General features: G+C 43.1%; 1 protein-coding gene across 2 annotated transcripts in view; it reads left to right on the top strand.

Annotated features, from left to right (window-relative positions):
- Positions 1-7182: 7182 nt before the first annotated feature.
- The window catches only part of SERTAD4 (SERTA domain containing 4), a 63928-nt gene continuing 48228 nt past the window's right edge, over positions 7183-22882 (top strand). Inside the window, exon 1 of one of the 2 annotated variants that reach the window (XM_083175661.1) lies at positions 7183-7563. In XM_083175661.1, coding sequence (XP_083031787.1) covers positions 7477-7563 — 87 coding nt within the window. In that variant the 5' untranslated portion in view covers positions 7183-7476. The remainder of the gene's footprint in view (positions 7564-22882) is intronic. The other variant, XM_083175658.1, reaches the window with a different exon arrangement.

Below are 22882 nucleotides of genomic sequence, written 5' to 3'. Positions count from 1 at the left end.
GTCCGGGAAAGCCACCCGTCCGGACTCCGGACGCCGGTCTTAATTACCGGACTGTCCGGAGTAATCCCGGACGGGTGGTAACCCTAAGACTGTCCCACTGTCCCTCCCGTGGGTCACAGTGTTCTACGGGCAGGAGAGTAGTTGGGGGGAGGCAGTGAACACCACTGCTCATCTCTGCAGAGCAGCCAGTAATCGTTAAATAGATGCAACCTTTTGACTGTCGACTTTGCCCATGTTGACCTAATGACCCTGTCGACCTAAGCCCATGTCACCCTTCTGAGGTGTCGACCTATTTGCGGCTGACTGAAAGGCATTTCCCAAATTCCTTTACATGGGAAAGAATAGGGAAACAGCATGATGTGGGGGGTATCACCAGTAAAAGCTGTTGCTACCCTGTAGAAGCCTATGGGCTTCTTTGCACATCCCCTGCCTCGCCCACCACCCCCCTCCAAGCAGCCTTCTGCTGTGCTGCCTTGGACCCAGTGACCTCCTCCTAACTAGCCTTGTATTTCCGCTTCTGAGTGCAGGGAGGCAGAGCCACACAGCAGCAGCCGGGCAAGAGGAGGGGGGGGGGGGGGAGCCGTTGGGGACCCCCCCCCCTTGACGCAACAGCTTATCACAAATATGTCTCAGTTCAGAAAAAAAGAGAATGAAAGTGTTTGGGCTGCATTGTACTAGGGCTGCACACCCACTGCATTGCGAGATTCCAAGGAGTAAAAGTTCCTCTCTGTTCTGTAACATGCATGACTCAATAAATCAGGTATACTACTCCAATATCTCCTGCATTACACATGCACTCAGGGTGCTACATATATAATTACTGTATACTGTATGTAGAATCAGGTATACTACTCCAATATATCCTGCATTACATAAGCACTCAGGGTGCTACATATATAATTACTGTATACTATATGTAGAATCAGGTATACTACTCCAATATCTCCTGCATTACATAAGCACTCAGGGTGCTACATATATAATTACTGTATACTGTATGTAGAATCAGGTATACTACTCCAATATATCCTGCATTACATAAGCACTCAGGGTGCTACATATATAATTACTGTATACTGTATGTAGAATCAGGTATACTACTCCAATATCTCCTGCATTACACATGCACTCAGGGTGCTACATATATAATTACTGTATACTATATGTAGAATCAGGTGTACTCCTCCAATATCTCCTGCATTACATAAGCACTCAGGGTGCTACATATATAATTACTGTATACTGTATGTAGAATCAGGTATACTACTCCAATATCTCCTGCATTACACATGCACTCAGGGTGCTACATATATAATTACTGTATACTATATGTAGAATCAGGTGTACTCCTCCAATATCTCCTGCATTACATAAGCACTCAGGGTGCTACATATATAATTACTGTATACTGTATGTAGAATCAGGTATACTACTCCAATATCTCCTGCATTACACATGCACTCAGGGTGCTACATATATAATTACTGTATACTGTATGTAGAATCAGGTATACTACTCCAATATCTCCTGCATTACACATGCACTCAGGGTGCTACATATATAATTACTTTATACTGTATGTAGAATCAGGTATACTACTCCAATATCTCCTGCATTACACATGCACTCAGGGTGCTACATATATAATTACTGTATACTGTATGTAGAATCAGGTATACTACTCCAATATCTCCTGCATTACATAAGCACTCAGGGTGCTACATATATAATTACTGTATACTGTATGTAGAATCAGGTATACTACTCCAATATCTCCTGCATTACATATGCACTCGAGGTGCTACATATATAATTACTGTATACTGTATGTAGAATCAGGTATACTACTCCAATATCTCCTGCATTACATAAGCACTCAGGGTGCTACATATATAATTACTGTATACTGTATGTAGAATCAGGTATACTACTCCAATATCTCCTGCATTACACATGCACTCAGGGTGCTACATATATAATTACTGTATACTGTATGTAGAATCAGGTATACTCCTCCAATATCTCCTGCGTTACATATGCACTCGAGGTGCTACATATATAATTACTGTATACTATATGTAGAATAAGGTATACTACTCCAATATCTCCTGCATTACATAAGCACTCAGGGTGCTATATATATAATTACTTTATACTGTATGTAGAATCAGGTATACTACTCCAATATCTCCTGCATTACATAAGCACTCAGGGTGCTACATATATAATTACTGTATACTGTATGTAGAATCAGGTATACTACTCCAATATCTCCTGCATTACATATGCACTCGAGGTGCTACATATATAATTACTGTATACTGTATGTAGAATCAGGTATACTACTCCAATATCTCCTGCATTACATAAGCACTCAGGGTGCTACATATATAATTACTGTATACTGTATGTAGAATCAGGTATACTACTCCAATATCTCCTGCATTACATATGCACTCAGGGTGCTACATATATAATTACTGTATACTGTATGTAGAATCAGGTATACTACTCCAATATCTCCTGCATTACACATGCACTCAGGGTGCTACATATATAATTACTGTATACTGTATGTAGAATCAGGTATACTCCTCCAATATCTCCTGCATTACATATGCACTCAGGGTGCTACATATATAATTACTGTATACTGTATGTAGAATCAGGTATACTACTCCAATATCTCCTGCATTACATATGCACTCAGGGTGCTACATATATAATTACTGTATACTGTATGTAGAATCAGGTATACTACTCCAATATCTCCTGCATTACATATGCACTCAGGGTGCTACATATATAATTACTGTATACTGTATGTAGAATCAGGTATACTACTCCAATATCTCCTGCATTACATATGCACTCAGGGTGCTACATATATAATTACTGTATACTGTATGTAGAATCAGGTGTACTACTCCAATATCTCCTGCATTACATATGCACTCAGGGTGCTACATATATAATTACTGTATACTGTATGTAGAATCAGGTATACTACTCCAATATCTCCTGCATTACACATGCACTCAGGGTGCTACATATATAATTACTGTATACTGTATGTAGAATCAGGTATACTCCTCCAATATCTCCTGCATTACACATGCACTCAGGGTGCTACATATATAATTACTGTATACTGTATGTAAAATCAGGTATACTACTCCAATATCTCCTGCATTACATAAGCACTCAGGGTGCTACATATATAATTACTGTATACTGTATGTAGAATCAGGTATACTACTCCAATATCTCCTGCATTACACATGCACTCAGGGTGCTACATATATAATTACTGTATACTGTATGTAGAATCAGGTATACTACTCCAATATCTCCTGCATTACATAAGCACTCAGGGTGCTACATATATAATTAATTTACTATATACTGTATGTAGAATCAGGTATACTACTCCAATATCTCCTGCATTACATAAGCACTCAGGGTGCTACATATATAATTACTGTATACTGTATGTAGAATCAGGTATACTACTCCAATATCTCCTGCATTACACATGCACTCAGGGTGCTACATATATAATTACTGTATACTGTATGTAGAATCAGGTATACTACTCCAATATCTCCTGCATTACATAAGCACTCAGGGTGCTACATATATAATTACTGTATACTGTATGTAGAATCAGGTATACTACTCCAATATCTCCTGCATTACACATGCACTCAGGGTGCTACATATATAATTACTGTATACTGTATGTAGAATCAGGTATACTACTCCAATATCTCCTGCATTACATAAGCACTCAGGGTGCTACATATATAATTAATTTACTATATACTGTATGTAGAATCAGGTATACTACTCCAATATCTCCTGCATTACATAAGCACTCAGGGTGCTACATATATAATTACTGTATACTGTATGTAGAATCAGGTATACTACTCCAATATCTCCTGCATTACATAAGCACTCAGGGTGCTACATATATAATTACTGTATACTGTATGTAGAATCAGGTATACTACTCCAATATCTCCTGCATTACATAAGCACTCAGGGTGCTACATATATAATTACTGTATACTGTATGTAGAATCAGGTATACTACTCCAATATCTCCTGCATTACACATACACTCAGGGTGCTACATATATAATTACTGTATACTGTATGTAGAATCAGGTATACTACTCCAATATCTCCTGCATTACACATGCACTCAGGGTGCTACATATATAATTACTGTATACTGTATGTAGAATCAGGTGTACTACTCCAATATCTCCTGCATTACATAAGCACTCAGGGTGCTACATATATAATTACTGTATACTGTATGTAGAATCAGGTATACTACTCCAATATCTCCTGCATTACATATGCACTCAGGGTGCTACATATATAATTACTGTATACTGTATGTAGAATCAGGTGTACTACTCCAATATCTCCTGCATTACATAAGCACTCAGGGTGCTACATATATAATTACTGTATACTGTATGTAGAATCAGGTATACTACTCCAATATCTCCTGCATTACATATGCACTCAGGGTGCTACATATATAATTACTGTATACTGTATGTAGAATCAGGTATACTCCTCCAATATCTCCTGCATTACACATGCACTCAGGGTGCTACATATATAATTACTGTATACTATATGTAGAATCAGGTATACTCCTCCAATATCTCCTGCATTACACATGCACTCAGGGTGCTACATATATAATTACTGTATACTGTATGTAGAATCAGGTATACTACTCCAATATCTCCTGCATTACATAAGCACTCAGGGTGCTACATATATAATTACTGTATACTGTATGTAGAATCAGGTATACTCCTCCAATATCTCCTGCATTACACATGCACTCAGGGTGCTACATATATAATTACTGTATACTGTATGTAGAATCAGGTGTACTACTCCAATATCTCCTGCATTACATATGCACTCAGGGTGCTACATATATAATTACTGTATACTGTATGTAGAATCAGGTATACTACTCCAATATCTCCTGCATTACATAAGCACTCAGGGTGCTACATATATAATTACTGTATACTGTATGTAGAATCAGGTATACTACTCCAATATCTCCTGCATTACATAAGCACTCAGGGTGCTACATATATAATTACTGTATACTGTATGTAGAATCAGGTATACTACTCCAATATCTCCTGCATTACACATGCACTCAGGGTGCTACATATATAATTACTGTATACTGTATGTAGAATCAGGTATACTACTCCAATTTCTCCTGCATTACATATGCACTCGAGGTGCTACATATATAATTACTGTATACTGTATGTAGAATCAGGTATACTACTCCAATATCTCCTGCATTACATAAGCACTCAGGGTGCTACATATATAATTACTGTATACTGTATGTAGAATCAGGTATACTACTCCAATATCTCCTGCATTACATAAGCACTCAGGGTGCTACATATATAATTACTGTATACTGTATGTAGAATCAGGTATACTACTCCAATATCTCCTGCATTACATATGCACTCAGGGTGCTACATATATAATTACTGTATACTGTATGTAGAATCAGGTGTACTACTCCAATATCTCCTGCATTACACATGCACTCAGGGTGCTACATATATAATTACTGTATATGAAGCCAGTGGGTTATTCACTTTCAAAGGACACATATTCTGAGAATGTAACACCGCTGATATGTCATTGCTGCCAAATAGGATGAACATCCGCAACCACAGCTGCCATGTTGGCAGACCAGACCCAACTAACAGATGGATGGTCACTGAGAACCAGTATCCAAATGAGATTCTCCGCACAGCGGGAAATGGCAGACCTCAGGAATGTTACTTCTGCAATATATGGGAAGCTGGTCATTTCTCTGCATCTTTCACACTTTCTAGAGCGTAGGACTGACCAGCAGGGTTATTAATATAGAACACAGCTTAGAACATTACAGACATGTAGGGGTGTATTTACTAAGATGGGAGTTCTATTGAAGATGGGATGTATGAGCAACCAATTCAGTCAATCTATTATCTTCAAGAACAGGCCTGGCCAACCTGTGGCTCTCCAGATGTCAGTGGCGTAAGTTCGTCCCAATTGCCTGGAGACAAGATATATATTGGTGCCCCCCAACACAAACACAACCTTATATAAAATATATATTTCTGTTCTATATATATATATATATATATATACTGTATATATATATATATATATATATACTGTATATATATATATATATATATATATATATATATATATATAGCAAGAGGAGAGAAAACAATACACATATATATATATATATATATATATATATATATATATATATATCATAACTAAGGCACAGAAGCGATATTGTTGGCTTTCAGTTAACTGATTTAAACTTGCATGGGAGGAGAGGTGCCCCCTTGGGAGCAGAAGCCCGGCGGCAGATGATTCCATTGCCTCCCAGAGTTCTGCCTCTGCCAGACCTCTGTCAAACTACAAATCCCATCATGTCTTGCCACAGTTTTGCTATAAGGGAGTGTTAAAACAGGGTTTTTACCGCATTTTACTTTTAGTACATCTCCCCCTCTGTGTGAATAGAGAAAGAGTAAATTATGGCATAATCTCTGATTCCCAAACCTCAGCTCTAGTGGGGTAAAAAGATGAAATGTTGTAAGTGGCCAAAAATACTTGAAGGCCTTGGGGACCGGCCATGGGTTAATATGGCCTCATAGCCAGTGTAATAGGGAATGTGCAATAAAGGAGCGGGTACATACTGTACTTGCCTACCTGACCCTCTCCATGAGGGAGAAAATGCTCTGTTCCTGGACTTCCCTGGTAATGTATGATTGCCATCACCTGTGGGGAGCTAGGTAATTGACAAGAAAGGTGTTTCCCCACAGGTGATGGCAATCATACATTACCAGGGAAGTCCAGGAACAGAGTATTTTCTCCCTCATGGAGAGGGTCAGGTAGGCAAGTAAGTTAAATGCAAGTGGTGGTGACACATCAGTGATATCACATTATCTTGCATCCTCTGCAGTTGCTGTTATTATATAATATGATGTACCCTAATAGCCCAGGCATCATCATAGAACATAATAAGAATGACTGATGCTAATAGCCGGCAAGTGGCACTTTCCCCAGCAGCAGCGTAATAAGCCAGTGGCTGCAGCAGGAGGGCTCGCCAGCAGCATGGGCTGCAGTACCAGCAGGTGCCAGCAGTCACACCTCCCCTGGGCTGGAGGAGGGAGTGAGGAGCTGAGAGAGTGCCTGGGCAAGACACGAGGTTGTCATATTTCCTCTCTCACCCTGGGGGCACACTAGAAATCCTCCTGTGAGATCCAGAGGGAAATGTTAAACAGGATTTACTGGTTTCACGCGCTGGTTGCTAGACTGCGAGCCCTGGCTGCATTACCAGCACAGAACGCTGCAGCAGTCACCGTCAGCCTCGCATCAGCCCGGGTCTGACAGATGCCAGGAGGGACGGACCGGGGATCAGCGCTCCTGCACCCAGGGATCCAGCAGCCGGCGGCTTGTCTGCAGCAGCACGCAGCTCTGGTAAGGTGATGGCTGGGCATGGGCGGTATATCACTGGGTGCCACCGGCAGCCACACAAACTTTATGCCGGTCCCCACGTACCGCAGAGGATGCTGCTGCCTGCTGGGATGGATCCGGTCTAGCAGCAGCACCGCTGCTTCCCTAGGCGAGCGCACGCTGTTCCTGCTCGGTGCCAGCCGACTGTTCCTGTGCAGTGCAGCTGGTGATAGCGCAGAGGGCACAGAGGGCGATCAGCTACAGTGCACCAGGGACAATTGTCTGTGTGTAGAGGGCACTAGCAGAGGGTTAATGTGATGTTCGGGATAATTGCTGTAGGAATACTAATTGGCTGCTCTGGAACGGAGAGCATATGATGTGTATCCAGGGATCTGTCTGTGCTTGTTGGATGATCAGGTCAGAACACAGCCCCGGGCAGGGAGGCAGCAGGAGCACAGTGTTCTCAGCAGTCAGCAGAGCTGGCACTAGGGTCACTTTAGGTTGGAAAGATGAATATTTTAGTGTTTATGACATACCTTGGGGGGGTAACTGCTCCATGTCTACCACATGCAGCCTGCTGAGACTTCCAAGGATGTGACTGATGCGATATAGATGTATGTACTGTGTGTGGCACTGCTGATATCATGGGATTTATAGGTTTTATTAACTTTCTTTTTATTCCACCTTCTATTTGCTGGGAGCTGTGATCAGGGACAGCAGCACTGCATTTGTATTTTTCTTATTTCTAAAGGGAGTCTGACCTAAAAGCCAAGATTTTTGCCACTCAACTAATTGTATCTTGGATCAGTTACAGTACTGTATGTCCAGCATCAGGGTGGGCATAGTTAGTCCATATTGGCACTGTAGAAGTGGGCATCATTAGTCCACATTGACATTATATAGTACTATATAAGTGAGCATCATTAGTTCACATTGACACTGTACAGTACTGTAAGGGGGTATTGTCAGTCCACATTGACACACTACAGTACTATAGAAGTGGCCATTGGCAGTCCATATTGACACTATACATTATTATAGAAGTCATCATTAGTCCATTTTAACACCGTACAATATTATAGAAGTGGGCAACATTAATCCATAGTGACACTGTACAGTACTATAGAAGTGGGCATCGTTAATCCATATTGTCACTGTACAGTACTATAGAAGTGGGCATTGTCAGTCCATGTAGTCACTGTACAGTACTATATAAGTGGTCATTGTTTGTCTATTTTGTCACTGTACAGTGCTATAGAAGTGGGCATAGTTAGTCCAGAGTGACACTGTACAGTACTATAGAAGTGGGCATCGTTAGTTCATAGAGACACTGCATAGTACTATAGAAGTGGGCATCATTAGTCCATATTAACACTGTACAGTACTATTGAAGTGGGCATCATTAGTCCATATTGACACTGTACAGTACTATAGAAGTGGGCACTGTCAGTCCATGTAGTCACTGTACAGTACTATAGAAGTGGTCATTGTTAGTCCATAGTGACCCTGTACAGTACTATAGAAGTGGGCATCGTTAGTCCAGAGAGACACTGCATAGTACTATAGAAGTGGGCATCGTTAGTCCATATTGACACTGTACAGTACTATAGAAGTGGGCATTGTCAGTCCATGTAGTCACTGTACAGTACTATAGAAGTGGTCATCGTTAGTCCATAGAGACAACTCATAGTACTATAGAAGTGGGCATCATTAGTCCATATTGACACTGTACAGTACTATAGAAGTGGGCATAGTTAGTCCATATTGACACTGTACAGTACTATAGAAGTGGGCATCGTTAGTCCATAGAGACACCTCATAGTACTATAGAAGTGGGCATCGTTAGTCCATATTGACACTGTACAGTACTATAGAAGTGGGCATCGTTAGTCCATAGAGACACCTCATAGTACTATAGAAGTGGGCATAGTTAGTCCATATTGACACTGTAAAGTACTATAGAAGTGGGCATCGTTAGTCCATAGAGACACCTCATAGTACTATAGAAGTGGGCATCATTAGTCCATATTGACACTGTACAGTACTATAGAATTGGGCATAGTTAGTCCATATTGACACTGTACAGTGCTATAGAAGTGGGCATATTTAGTCCATATTGACACTGTACAGTACTATAGAAGTGGGCATCGTTAGTCCATAGAGACACCTCATAGTACTATAGAAGTGGGCATCGTTAGTCCATAGAGACACCTCATAGTACTATAGAAGTGGGCATCATTAGTCCATATTGACACTGTACAGTACTATAGAAGTGGGCATCGTTAGTCCATAGAGACACCTCATAGTACTATAGAAGTGGGCATTGGCAGTCAGAGTCCACACTGATACTTGCTACTGTATCTATATAAGCTACCTTACATTGAATTATAATATCAAAATAGTAATGTACATTGTTAAAATTGTTCCCTGAAAAAAGTTGATGAAGTGGTTGCATTGTGCTAATTTACTACGATCACTGTTAAGTATCAGTATTATATACTGTGCAGTCAGCATTCATTATTTCAGCATAGCCAATCTCTATGGAAAATGCCTGCTGATAGTAAAAAGATATATCAAGCTTGTTCTTTATTTGTCTTGTGCTTTGTCAGAGGATTCTAATACAGTTGTGTACACATTGAGGTATACATGTATCATATAAACTGTACATTTTAGTAATATGATAGAGTGTAGCAGGATTTTGCAATACCCGTACATTAATAATCTGTGAGACGGTAAACGTTTCATAGAAAGTCTCCCTTATTCAGGGCATAACGGGAAATCTGCCACTCTGCTAATTGTTAACCCCATGAGTGCCAAGTGAATTTGTCAAAATAGGTGTGAAAATTGCCAAGTAAATATTTTTTATTGATTTATAATCACCTGTAATGTTTCTATTATATAGGAAGCAATCTTTTTTTACACAACATTTTGATTTGATTCTACATATCAAATGTGAGTGATGCTGGCATTTTTATTGGCCATTTTGACCATCTCTCACAGAGATGTTGGCATTCAGGGTTAATATACCCTGTTTTTTTGTGTGTTTTTTTTACATTAGTATTTTATAGTAAAACTGGTGTTATTAAGACTTGTATTTTTCCAACTTAAAATCTATATATAAGATACCTCTTGGCATACATGTGCTGTACCACAGGATTAGAACCTGGGCACATCAATGCACAGCACAGCCTAGGTTACTATAGAATTACTGTCTTGGAGCTGTGACAGATTTGCAGACACACTGTCCATGTGATTTTTTTTTTTTTTTTAAAGCATACCAGTGTTAAAGTATGAAAAGAACGATCTAATGCTGGACAGATGTGACCGACTCTATTTCATAGGTATACATGCAGCTGATGAATCATTGTCTATCCATAAATTCATTTCTAAAGACATTTCGGCTTTCACGCCTCCATTCTTGTGACACGTTCAGCCTGTCAGGCGTCCCGGCACCTTGGTAAGGAATTACTGTACCGTATTATAAGGGAGCAGTGTTAGTGAGGTTAAAGTGCTCATTCAGACATTTCTGTGGACATATTTTATTGGACTAATTCCTGTATCCCCAGAGCTTGAGCAGGTACATCATGTCCTAATCTATGGGTGGGATCATACAGCTAAAGGTGATGGGAAGAGTGGTGCAAGACCAGCCATAAATAACAAGGACAAAATGGTATCATTCTCCAATAATCTGCCACTTATCCCATAAACGTTATCACTTAAGTGTCTGTTTGCACTTTGCAGCATTAGTGTATTTGAATTGTAATTTATTACTGCATAGAAAAATCACAGCTATTGCAGAAAATGGTCTGGGAAACCATTATTTTGAATCTTGCTAATCCATAAAATATTTAGGGCTGATCCATGAAGTGTTCTAGGTGCAGTAATAATATTTACATTGGTCATAGCAGATACAAACCAATGAATAGGGTCAGAGATGCAAGTACGGGTCTGCTTCTTGCATTATAGCACTGGAATTCGGCAGTCGGTTTGGGTTGGCAGCTGTGGGGGAAATAAATGGTCTACACATCAGAAATACAGAAAGAGCAAATTATAGTTCCCAGCACATACAAATAGCCATGTTCAGTAGAATGCTAATATATTATTGTTGTATTCGGCATAAGAGAACAGTGACGAATATATTGCCAGCTGCAGAGATGGGAGATATAAATGTGGCATGGGGTTCTAGAACCCAGCTGAGTCCAGAAGTGAGAGAAAGGAGATTTTATGAGCGAAGCTGTATATACAATGATGGTGACAGGGGGCGGGATGTTGTAACATCCACAGCCCTCTATCGCCGGGTCTTGCATTATTAATATTTGTTCGTCGGGAGGCTTGCCACCTAGCAACAGCTGGTGGGTTATGGTGTAAGCCTCCCGACATACGCTGGAATGGTATAGTGAAATAAAATTTTCACTTACCTTACCACAGCCAGGGGAGTAGGGAGCTTAGCTGCTGATGCATGACATGTGCACAGGCAGTGAACATATACTGCAGGTCATGCAGGTGCACTCTAGTCACATGCACCTGCTGTATATAAGGCTAAGCCCCGCCCCCTGAGGTCAGATTTTACCTCAGCGCTGAAGGAAGGAGGAAGCTGTGTCTGTGTCTGCTACAGACAGACTAATAAAATCCCCATCCTTCAGCAAAACAGACGGCCCTCCAAACATTACATGGCTGTGGCTGCTTATACCTCCTCTTCCTCACAGAATGAGGTATTATTTAAGAGGAGAAAGTTATTTAACCCTGTCAGGTCGGAAGACAGCAGGGAAGTTTCTGTGGAGAAAGGAGAGCCCAGTCAGGCAGAGTCTCCTCCTCCCCCTGCCTATTCTCACAGTGTTGTGGAAAGGCACAAAAAGAAACAAACAAACAGTTGATGTTTCTTCAAGAGATGCCTGTTCAGGCAATAACATCTCTTTACCAGGTATTGCCTGCAGTAGGAATACCTGAGAGGTCTGTAAAAGGAGAAAGGAGAGCCCAGACAGGCAGAGTCTCCTCCTCTCCTTGCCTATCCTCACAGTGTGTTATGGAAAGGCACAAAAATAAACAAACAACAGTTCATGTTTCTTCAAGAGATGCCTGTTCAGGCAATAACATCTCTTTACCAGGTATTGCCTGCAGTAGGAATACCTGAGAGGTCTGTAACAGACCACCCTCTCTTGCCCATGGCAGGCACATTTTCCTGCCTGTCACTGGCAGTATGCTCAACAACAAGCTCATAACAGAGACTAGTGCTCAGAAAAGGGACTAGTCACCACAGTACACAGTCCCCAGCTAACTCATACAGGGAGTGGCTTGGGAGTTGGAGGATGTAACAAAATCCAGTGAATCCTCTCACATGGGTGAATATAGTGATTTGCAAATGACCTGAGTGGCATTGGCAAGTGAAATGCCCCATTTATGCTATACACAGCACACTCTGCCCTGAACAAGTGCTTGAGGTGTAGTAATTCACCCAGCTGGCTTTTGCAGCCCCTCATTAAGGAGGACAGATTGTTCTCTGTAACACCTGGGAATTACTGAAATCCCTGCCCTTTTTACCCTAGAGATTGACTCTGCTTTCTCAGCACAAGTGGGGGAAAAGTGCTGCAAAAAAAAAAAAAATTATAATAATAAAATAAATAAATAAAATAAATAAAGTTCAAAGTAACTGACACTGTGGGCCAGTATTATTTGCCCTGGATAAGGCAGAGTAAGAAGGGTTCCAGCAAACTCCCTAGATTCCCTGCTTCCAAATGGCCCTATTGAAAGCTGTTAATAGAGCTACCCTGATGATTGGCCAGGCCTTTAATTCTATTTCAAATGCCTGCAGAACTGCCAGCAAGCAAGTGCAGATCTCAGTAATGTAGCTCCTGCATCAGTGGATGTCCCAAACCTAATTCTGATCTTTCAGTCCTGACTTCATACACAAGGTTAAGTTCTGCTAAAGTCCCCAGCCCTTCAAGGGGCCTGTTTGCTAGGAGGGTCATTCTGTTAGAGCCAGCAGTTTGAACCTAGAGCAATGTGACAGCCACAGAGTCCTCAGAGGAGGCTTCTCCCAGACACAGGTCACGAGAGGTGAAGTGAATATCATCCTAATAAAGACAGAGGATTCCTCCCTGTCTTTCCAGAGCATTGGCCTCCTGTAGGCGGACTACCATGTACAGGTGGGGGAGGGGCATATTCCCCTTGTTCCTTTTCCTAACCAGATATGCTCCCATCCAGGGAACACTAGTCCTGGATGCTGGATAAATAATGTCCCTGGCCCTTTAACAGGGCTAGATCGAGTCGGCAGACAATTGCAAATAGGTTGGGTCAGCTACCATTTCCCTGTAAGGAAACAGGACCTTTCATATAGGCCAGTACTGAATATATATGAAACCTTGGTCTTTCCATATGGAGGGTTTAGCAGATATACCCTTTAGGCTGGTCCAAGCTAAACATTGTAGCTAAACAGACCCGAAGGAGGCATTTAACATGATACTGGAACATCCAAATCATAGAAGGCTGCTAAATTCCCTGTGGAGAGACGTTCCATGCAACTGGACTGTAATGGATTTCGGACTGTCCAATGCCCCTTACATACTCATATGCATCATGAAGGCAGCAATTACACACCTCAGACAGTAAAGGGTTTGCTGTTATTATCTACCTAGGTAATCTCCTGGTAGTGCATGCAGAACAGTTGTCCCCCTTTTCTCCCAGGTATCTTATCCTATCGCTCCTCTGGCATCTAGGTTTTCATAAGAACCTTGAGAAATTTGTATTAATACCTTCCCAATCTGTTGTCTTTCTGGGGTCTTTGATAGATTCCTCTTCTTTATCAATAGCGGTTCCCTCAGACAAGTGGAACGCCATACAAGTCTGTTTTTCAGGTGCTCAGTTTTCACTGAGAGACTTGGCTAGGCCGATAAGGAAAATGAGAGCCTCAGATCCTGGGTTTTCTCCACGTACCTCTCATATGTAGACAATTCCAGAAACTCCTATCATCCCTTATTTGACAGGATTAGGACAGACAAAATGATACTATCTCCCATAGTCCACAGGGAGATTCACAGTTGGAAAACATTTCCTATTCCAGATCTCCCCTACCTCCTACTCCAGACATAGTCATCACATCAGATGCTTCCCTCATGGGCTGGGGGGCATTCACCCAGTGCAATACAGTAGGAGAGAAGTGGACCGCTTGAGATTCTAAAGCTCATATCAATCTCTTAGAGCTAAGAGCTGCCAGATTGGCTATATCCTCTGTATTGTCCTCAGACCCACGGGATAATTCAGTTCAGCTCTGTCTGGACAACAAAACCACTGGTTATCTACCTCAAAAGAATAAGAGGCACTTGATCTTGCATTCTCTGTCAGCAGGCAATAAATGCCTTGAAGTGGGCAGTACAGCGGTCCATTCTCCTGTTTGCTACATGCATACAAGAAGAGTTAAACAAAATAGCCATTTCCTTATACATAACCAGTCATACTGTGGATTGAGCGACTCTCCAGTTCCTTCGGAGGTGTAGATTTAGATTCCACTGCTGCCATAACACACCAGGGATCTTTCTCAGAATTCAAAGACCTTGGGTCACCCACAAGTGGATACGTTTGCAACACCATCAAACGTACAAGTTCTGACATTCATATCCAAAATTCGGACTCAAGGGACTCTCCACATGGATGCTATGTCCTTTTTCGCGGGCTGACATTCCACTTTCATATGCCTTTTTCCCTCTGGCTCTGCGATTGTGGGTCATCCACAAAATCAAAACAGACGTGTCCAAAATACCCAAATATTTCTGGCATACTCTATCTGGCCCTCCAGAGTTTTGTTCCCTTTATCAACCTTTTTCACAAGGTTCCGGGCTTCCTCTAGGTTCATCTACAGACTGCTTCCAGGGCAGCACAGACCTACTGAAACATCTTCCACATTGTATGTGGATTGCAACATTACTAGGTTGCAGACCATTCCCAACCTCTCTGCCTTTTCCACGCCTTGCCTGTTTTAGGCCTAGAATAAGATCCAGATATCAATCCATAATTGAATTTCTAGCCTTACAGTCCTCTAACCTTCCTTCTTCAGGCCCCCTTTTCCGAGCCTAGCATAACTCTGGACTTCCTTGCCACCACATTCGAAACAGGTTTGGCTTATGCCAAGATATGCTCATATGGCTTGACTCTAGCTCTCCTTATCCCAGGCCTCAGAGAATAAGAATATTTAAAGGATTCTTTCTAGCTAGACCACCATGCTATGGCATTCTACCTGGAGGGACATTAATCCCTTTTTGTACTTCTTGGCCACTATACCACCATCTGCAGATATCTTTGGCCTTTCAAAGAAGTTAGCTTCACTGTTAGCCCTTGCCTTTGCAGCCAGAGGGGCTGAATTTTCGTCAAACCACATATCTGAACATGGATGACCCCTACGCCAATGGGTTTCCTTATTATTCTACGGGGACACACAAAAACAAGTTCCATGCACACACCTCTGGTGGAATGTGATCTGGTCAGAGACCAGTCAGATCCAGATCTTTGTATAGTTGATTGCCAATCCACTTACATACCCCTCACAGTACCTGTAAGGAGAGACATCAAACAAACTTCTCTCTCACATGCCAGAATATTTTTTATCCTGCCAGACCTTTTTATGACCAGGGAGTGTATAGTTTCCACCATACAGAGTTCTGGAATAGACACTCCATCAGAGGCCATCCCCTTCACTGTGACAAAGTTAATTCAATGGCTGCTAGAGGCTTACCATTTCAGCCTGTATTGCAAGCTGCACATTGGTCATCCGCTTGGACTTTCTTTAGACATTTCTGGAGGCCTTCTGGTTCTCAAAGAATTGCGTTCCTTAGAGCAACCACCAGGTGTGTGGTAGTCTACCCACCAGCTGTTGCTAGGTGGCAAGCCTCCCGACGAACAAACACTAGTTTGCAGGAATCTATGATCTGCAAACTCTCTTTGTTCTAGGGAATAGGATTGCCACCTAGCAACAGCTCCCACCCTTCCCACCCAGTACCTTGCTAGGTCTGCTGCTTGTTCTCTCTAAGGTTCGGTTATATACCTAACTTATCCTTTGATTCAAGGCACTCCAAAAGCCTAGAAGAAGCAACAAGTGCAGCCACCTAAAGATCAGAAATTAATTATTTCCTCTTCTCTGCTATACTCAAAGTTTGCCTCAGTTTATAACATGCCTGGCTACAATACAGCATGGCAGTTATTTCAGTTGTTGGTTCCTAGTCCAACCCAGTTTCATTCTTACTCCTTCCGGTAGAGTTTCTCAGATCTGATCTATGTTCGTTATGAATGTTCTAGTTAACATTATTTTTGCATACAATGGTCTTTGCATACAATGGTATTTCTCTCTTGTTCCACTTTAGGATTGCCATCTGTAAGCTTCTGTAAAATCTGACCTCAGGGGGCGGGGCTTAGCCTTATATACAGCAGGTGCATGTGACTAGAGTGCACCTGCATGACCTGCAGTATATGTTCACTGCCTGTGCACATGTCATGCATCAGCAGCTAAGCTCCCTACTCCCCTGGCTGTGGTAAGGTAAGTGAAAATTTTATTTCACTATACCATTCCAGCGTATGTCGGGAGGCTTACACCATAACCCACCAGCTGTTGCTAGGTGGCAATCCTATTCCCTAGAACAAAGAGAGTTTGCAGATCATAGATTCCTGCAAACTAGTGTTGGCATATGCTGTAACTAATGCTGTTATTAACGCAAGGAACAGCTCTTGCGATAAGAGCTGTCCCTTGCGATGCGGTGCCGGCACTGGACTTCCGGGGCTATGACCCGGGAGTCCATCTGCGCATGCGCAGAGTGACGCGCCGGCCGCAGGGCTCGCTGGGAGAGATCCTTGACGGATCCCCCAAACAGCGCTGCGGTAAGAAGCCCATAGGCTTCTGCAGGGAATCGCCAGCTTTTCTGGCAATTCCCTCCGCAGCGCTGCCACTGCGGAGGCGCAATACAGCATACAGAAATGCGGTAAAAACCCAGATAACGGGATTTTTACCGCATTTCTATGTTAGAGAATCTCCCCCTTATACTGATTTCACATCGCATCAGGACTTTGAAACGGTTCAGTCCCGGCGCAAAACAGCATTTTGGGATGTTCACATCCCCTCAGCGAACCGACATTATTGCCGGTTCGCTGACATCATCCGGGGGGAAGCGGCGGGGAGTCGGCATGTCATGGGGGGGGGGGGCGGGGGAGGAGGCAGCGCTTAGAGCTGGCGCTGCTCCAAGCACTGCCTCCTCCATAGTGTGAATGGGAAACAAGTCACTCGACCCGTTTAACCTGTTCATACTGCACAGCAACATGGCAATGGACCTGTAAGAACTGTTGCTAACCGTTTGCGGGACCCGGTAACCCCTTTCACATCACACTAATTACCAGGTTGAGCCAGCAGAAACCGGCTTGTACCCAGTAATTAGTTGCGATGTGAAAGGGGTATAAGGGGGAGATGTATCACACATTATAAATAGGATGTGTAGAGAAGTTACATTTAGCAACCAGTCATATTCTACTGTACCTGTCATTTTTCTCTTTAGAAAGTTTGATGCATCCACCCATATTAGTTCTAGAAGGTGATATTTGGTGACGATCCCTTATTCGCCCTTCATACTTAACCAAAATTGATAAATGAGGTACCATTTTAAAGATTAAGTTCTCTGCTTCTGACAAATTGTTCATTTACAATTGCAAATTGTAAAACTAAGTTAAAAATGAACTTTAGGCCCATTCGTATGCAAAATTTTTGCAAGGGCGACCTTGTATTTATTTATTACAGTTTCTTATGTTTCGCCGCATATTCCATTGCGGTAGTACCTGCTGGGTATAAACACACCGATAAAGAGGTAGGAGGGCCCTGCAGGCAAGCTTACACCCATAGGGCCAGATGCACTAAGCTTCAAAAGTGATAAAATGGAGAGTGATAAACAGCCAGCCAATTATCTCCTACCTGCCATGTCACAGACTTTTTGAAAAATGTCAGGTAGGAGCTGATTGGCTGGCTGTTTATCACTCTCCATTTTATCACTTTTGAAGCTTAGTGCATCTGGCCCATAGACATGAAGGAGTAAATTTACTAAGATGGGCATTACATTGAAGATGGGATGTTGCCAAAAGCAACCAATCAGATACTATGGTGTAAATTTACTAAGATTGTAGTTCTATTGAAGATGGGATGTTGCCCATAGCAATCAATCAGATTAAGGGCCGGATTCTCTAAGCTACAAAAGTGATAAAATGAAGAGTGATAGACAGCTAGCCAATCAGCTCCTGTCTGACATTTTTCAAACACCGTCTGTGACATGGCAGGTAGAAGCTGATTGGCTAGCTGTTTATCACTCTCCATTTTATCACTTTTGAAGCTTAGAGAATCTGGCCCTATATCTGTTATCTTTTAGAAGGTGTTAAATAAATAAGTTGAACCTGATTGGTTGCTATAGGCAACATCCCATATTCAATAGAACTCCCGTAAGTTTACCCCTAAGATGTGGCTTTGTAACAGCATCTTACCAGTAGAAACAGAGGGGCCGATTCAGACCTGACCGCGGACCTTTTTGCAGCCCTGCGATCAGTTATCCCCCTCACTGCCTGAGAGGAGAGCCACCCCTGTGCACGGTTGTGAGTGGCTTCGCAGCCATGCAAAGAGGGGGAAATCCACTTACCATCGAATGGATCTCGGCGCTGCCATGCTTGTGGGGAGATTGTACTCCCTCCCAATGGCTGGCCCCACCTGCGTTTTAGTGCGTGCATGTGCAGTCCTCTGATAATCGCCAGGGATGCGAATTTGCAGCCCTGCCATCAGGGCTGAATCGGGCCCTAAGTCTGATATTGTACACAACTACTAGGGCCTAATGTAACATGAATTGCTAATTAGAGAATTCGCAAATCGAGTGATTATCAAATGACCCCACATGAGTACCACAGGCATTGCGGCATGCGCTAAGGGTATTAGCAACTGCAAATGTGTATGGATCATAAAAGCAATGGAGCCACAGGTTTGACTGACAGAAAGCCGGCATTGGAGGGCAGAAACATGGCAGGTTTTCTGCAAGTATTTGAAAATAACGCAGGGACCTCCCAACTGCCTTCCGGCTGCAGGAGGGAGGAGGAGGCGCCAGGGACAGCTTTCTTCTGCTTCCTGGCATGAGGGGAGTGAGGAGAGCCCAGGGAGGTGACAGAAACCCCCCGCATACCACCTCATAGGTATTGTGGGGAGCCTCCATCAATGCACTGCAATGTATTTTAATACATCCCAATTTCATCCCAATGCTCTGCCCCCCCTGGGCAGCACAGTCTATTTCTATTATCTTGGAACGAGGACCACGCTGCTCAATGCAGCATGGAACCCCCTCCCTCCCCCCCAGCGCCGTTCCTCCCTCCCTGCCTGACAGCAGTTGCTGGCTCCTCGCCGAGTCCTGGTACCCATCGATCGGCACCATGTGTACACACCATAACCTGCTACATAGACTGTGTAACTGCACTGTGCATACTTTTTGTGATCACTATCCTATTACAGACTTAAGGCCCCTATACATTAGGCTGACTTGTTCTGAGCGCGTCGGACCCAATTTCCCTTGAGCTCCCCTGACAGCTCCCTGCACAACAGCTTACTAACGATTTTGCATTGATGTGCATTTAAAAAAAAAACTGACAAAAGACTGGCTGGGTGTTGATTGGCTGAGAGAGCACTCTCAGCCAATCAGCGGCCTGACAGTCTTTTGAAAGTATTTTTATCAATGCTCACCGCTGCCCTGCCCAGCACCAGCTGCTGCCTGCCCCGCACTGCAGAAAGTTTTTAAACTCTGCTGCAGCTGCCCTCCCCCCCGCCTGAACTTACACATACACCTAAAGATTCGGACACAATACATTGTGGGTGCTAAAAAGCACCTACGATGTGCCACTGATGGGTTTGATACGACAAGCATTAGGTCGACATGGATTAAGGTCGACACGACTGTAGGTCAACATGGGTTAGGTCAACAGGGTCATTAGGTAGACACAAACATTAGGTCGACATGGGGATGGTCGACATGGGGTTTTTCACAGTTTTTTTGTCCCGAATTTCTACACAGTTGACAAAGACACTGAAACGTAGCATTCGCTGCACTCGCCATGCTTCGGGCACGGTGCCTCGCTACGCCCGGCAAACTATTTTATTCTCCCACCATGCCCTAGTGAATTGTAGGGCATGAAATACCGCCCGTCGGCACATGTCGGCTCAGAAAATTGAAAAACCCTCATGTCGACCTTTTTTTTTACTGTCTCTCTTCCCCATGTCGACCTAATGATTGTGTCCACCTATTGACCCTGTTGACCTAATGGCCCTGTTGACCTACATTCATGTCGACCTAAATGCATGTCAACCTAATGATGACGACCTAATGCTTGTGGACCATCATGCTGTAGACCTAGTGTCTGTATCCCCTTTCATCGAACCGGTTTACTGACAACAAATCAGTGTAAAGCTGGGTACACACTAAACAATATCAATATTTCCAACAATTTTGCTGATTCCGATGGGTCGGAATAACAAAGGTGTTGCAGATTGTACAATAGTAAGTTTTATTTCTATAGCACATTTTCTCTAAGAGTACTCAATGGTCTTGAGCATGGGTCTTCAAACTGCGGCCCTCCAGATGTTGTGAAACTACAAATCCCAGCATGCCTTGCCACAGTTTTGCTATAAGGGAGTGTTAAAACTGTGGCAAGGCATACTGGGATTTGTAGTTTCACAACATCTGGAGGGCCGCAGTTTGAAGACCCATGGTCTTGAGTGTATTATTAGTTGTACTGCATATACAGTAGGTGCTATAAAATATATTTGTTATCCTATAATATGGTATTCATGAGCTGTACAAAAATACATAACATCACAATAAGAAGCTTTGCTACTGTAGCTTAAGAAATGAGACGTGGAAGGGATAATACCAGAGAACTGGGATCAGATTGTGTAGCATTAGAATGTCATGTACACTACTGATCTGTGCGCTGTTTCTGCCTCTTTGCACACCTAGGTACCGCTCTAGGTTGTGCAGCGGATTCTTGGTGTGCACCTATACTAAGGGGGTCATTCTGAATGAATAGTTCGACCATACTGATGTACTGTATGCGCATGTGTAGGGTCCCTGGGCGAACGGACGCGGCGACTACATAGTCGCCGATCAGTTTGCACCGGGTGGGGGGTGGCGGTGAGGGGCTGCGCCCATGGGAATGACCAGCGTTTCATGGGCGTTCCCATGAAACCGCTGGGCACTCCCATGGTAGTTCGGCGATAACGCGGGTGCTGGGGGCGGGCATTTAACGTCATCGTACAGGGAGCACGCAGATAGAGAGATCTGTCTTAGATCTGCGTGCTCTGTAGAAATCTTTTGATGGTCAGTGACCATCGAATGATTCCTCCTGCGTGCGGGGACATTCGCGGTGCGTGTGGTGGACGATCGTTCGTGTGGGCGGTGTTCAATGGACACACAAATCTGCGACCAGAATGACCTCCTAGATGCATCATCTAAATACACTAATGCAAAACTGACATTTTGGGGGAAATTTACTAAAGGAAATGTGTAAAAAATAGGTGTATTTGTATCCAGAAATACACTTATTTTTGACATTTACTATCCCGAAAATACGGCAATTCGTATTCGTATTGATAGCACATCAATACGAATTGCCGTATTTTTGGGATAGTAAATGTAAAAAATAAGTGTATTTCTGGATACAAATACACCTATTTTTACACCTATTTTGGTACTTCTTTACTTTCACGGCGCCACTAGATTAGGAAAGATAGGATATCGCGGTCATCGCGGGCATTGAATGCAATAAAAAATCGGGTGCGACGCGATGCCCGCGATTTCCCATAGGGACCAATGTTAAATTTCTCAATTGACACGATTTTTCTGTTCAATGCCTCAATTGACACGATTTTTCCATAGGAATCAATGTTAAATGGCCCACAGAGGCCAAATAGACACCGTGAAGTGTGAAATGGCCCCCACAATTGTTAACGCCACCCCACGATCAACGTGAACCCGAAGCGTGGCGAGCGCAGCGAGCCCGCGAGGGGCGGCGGTACGCGTCCTACGACCTTTTCATACCCCCACTATCCACGTCGGCGTGGAGTTGAGAATAGAATAGTGTGGCGAGCGCAGCGAGCCACTGAGCCCGAAGCGTGGCGAGCGGACGAGGATACCTGTGAAGCCCGCGAAGGGACGCGTTTACCTGTGAAGGTATCCGCGACCCCTCGCGGGGCTCGCTGCGCTCGCCACGCTTCGGGCTCGGTGGCTCGCTGCGCTCGCCACACTTTTCTATTCTGTTCACGTTGATCGTGGGGTGGCGTTAACAATTGTGGGGGCCATTT

The sequence above is a fragment of the Crinia signifera genome, chromosome 3, assembly GCF_055691185.1.
Source record: "Crinia signifera chromosome 3, ASM5569118v1, whole genome shotgun sequence".
NCBI classification, from domain to species: Eukaryota; Metazoa; Chordata; class Amphibia; order Anura; family Myobatrachidae; genus Crinia; species Crinia signifera.
Note: the sequence above shows the minus strand (reverse complement) of the source record. Positions and strands in the feature narration are given on the sequence as shown.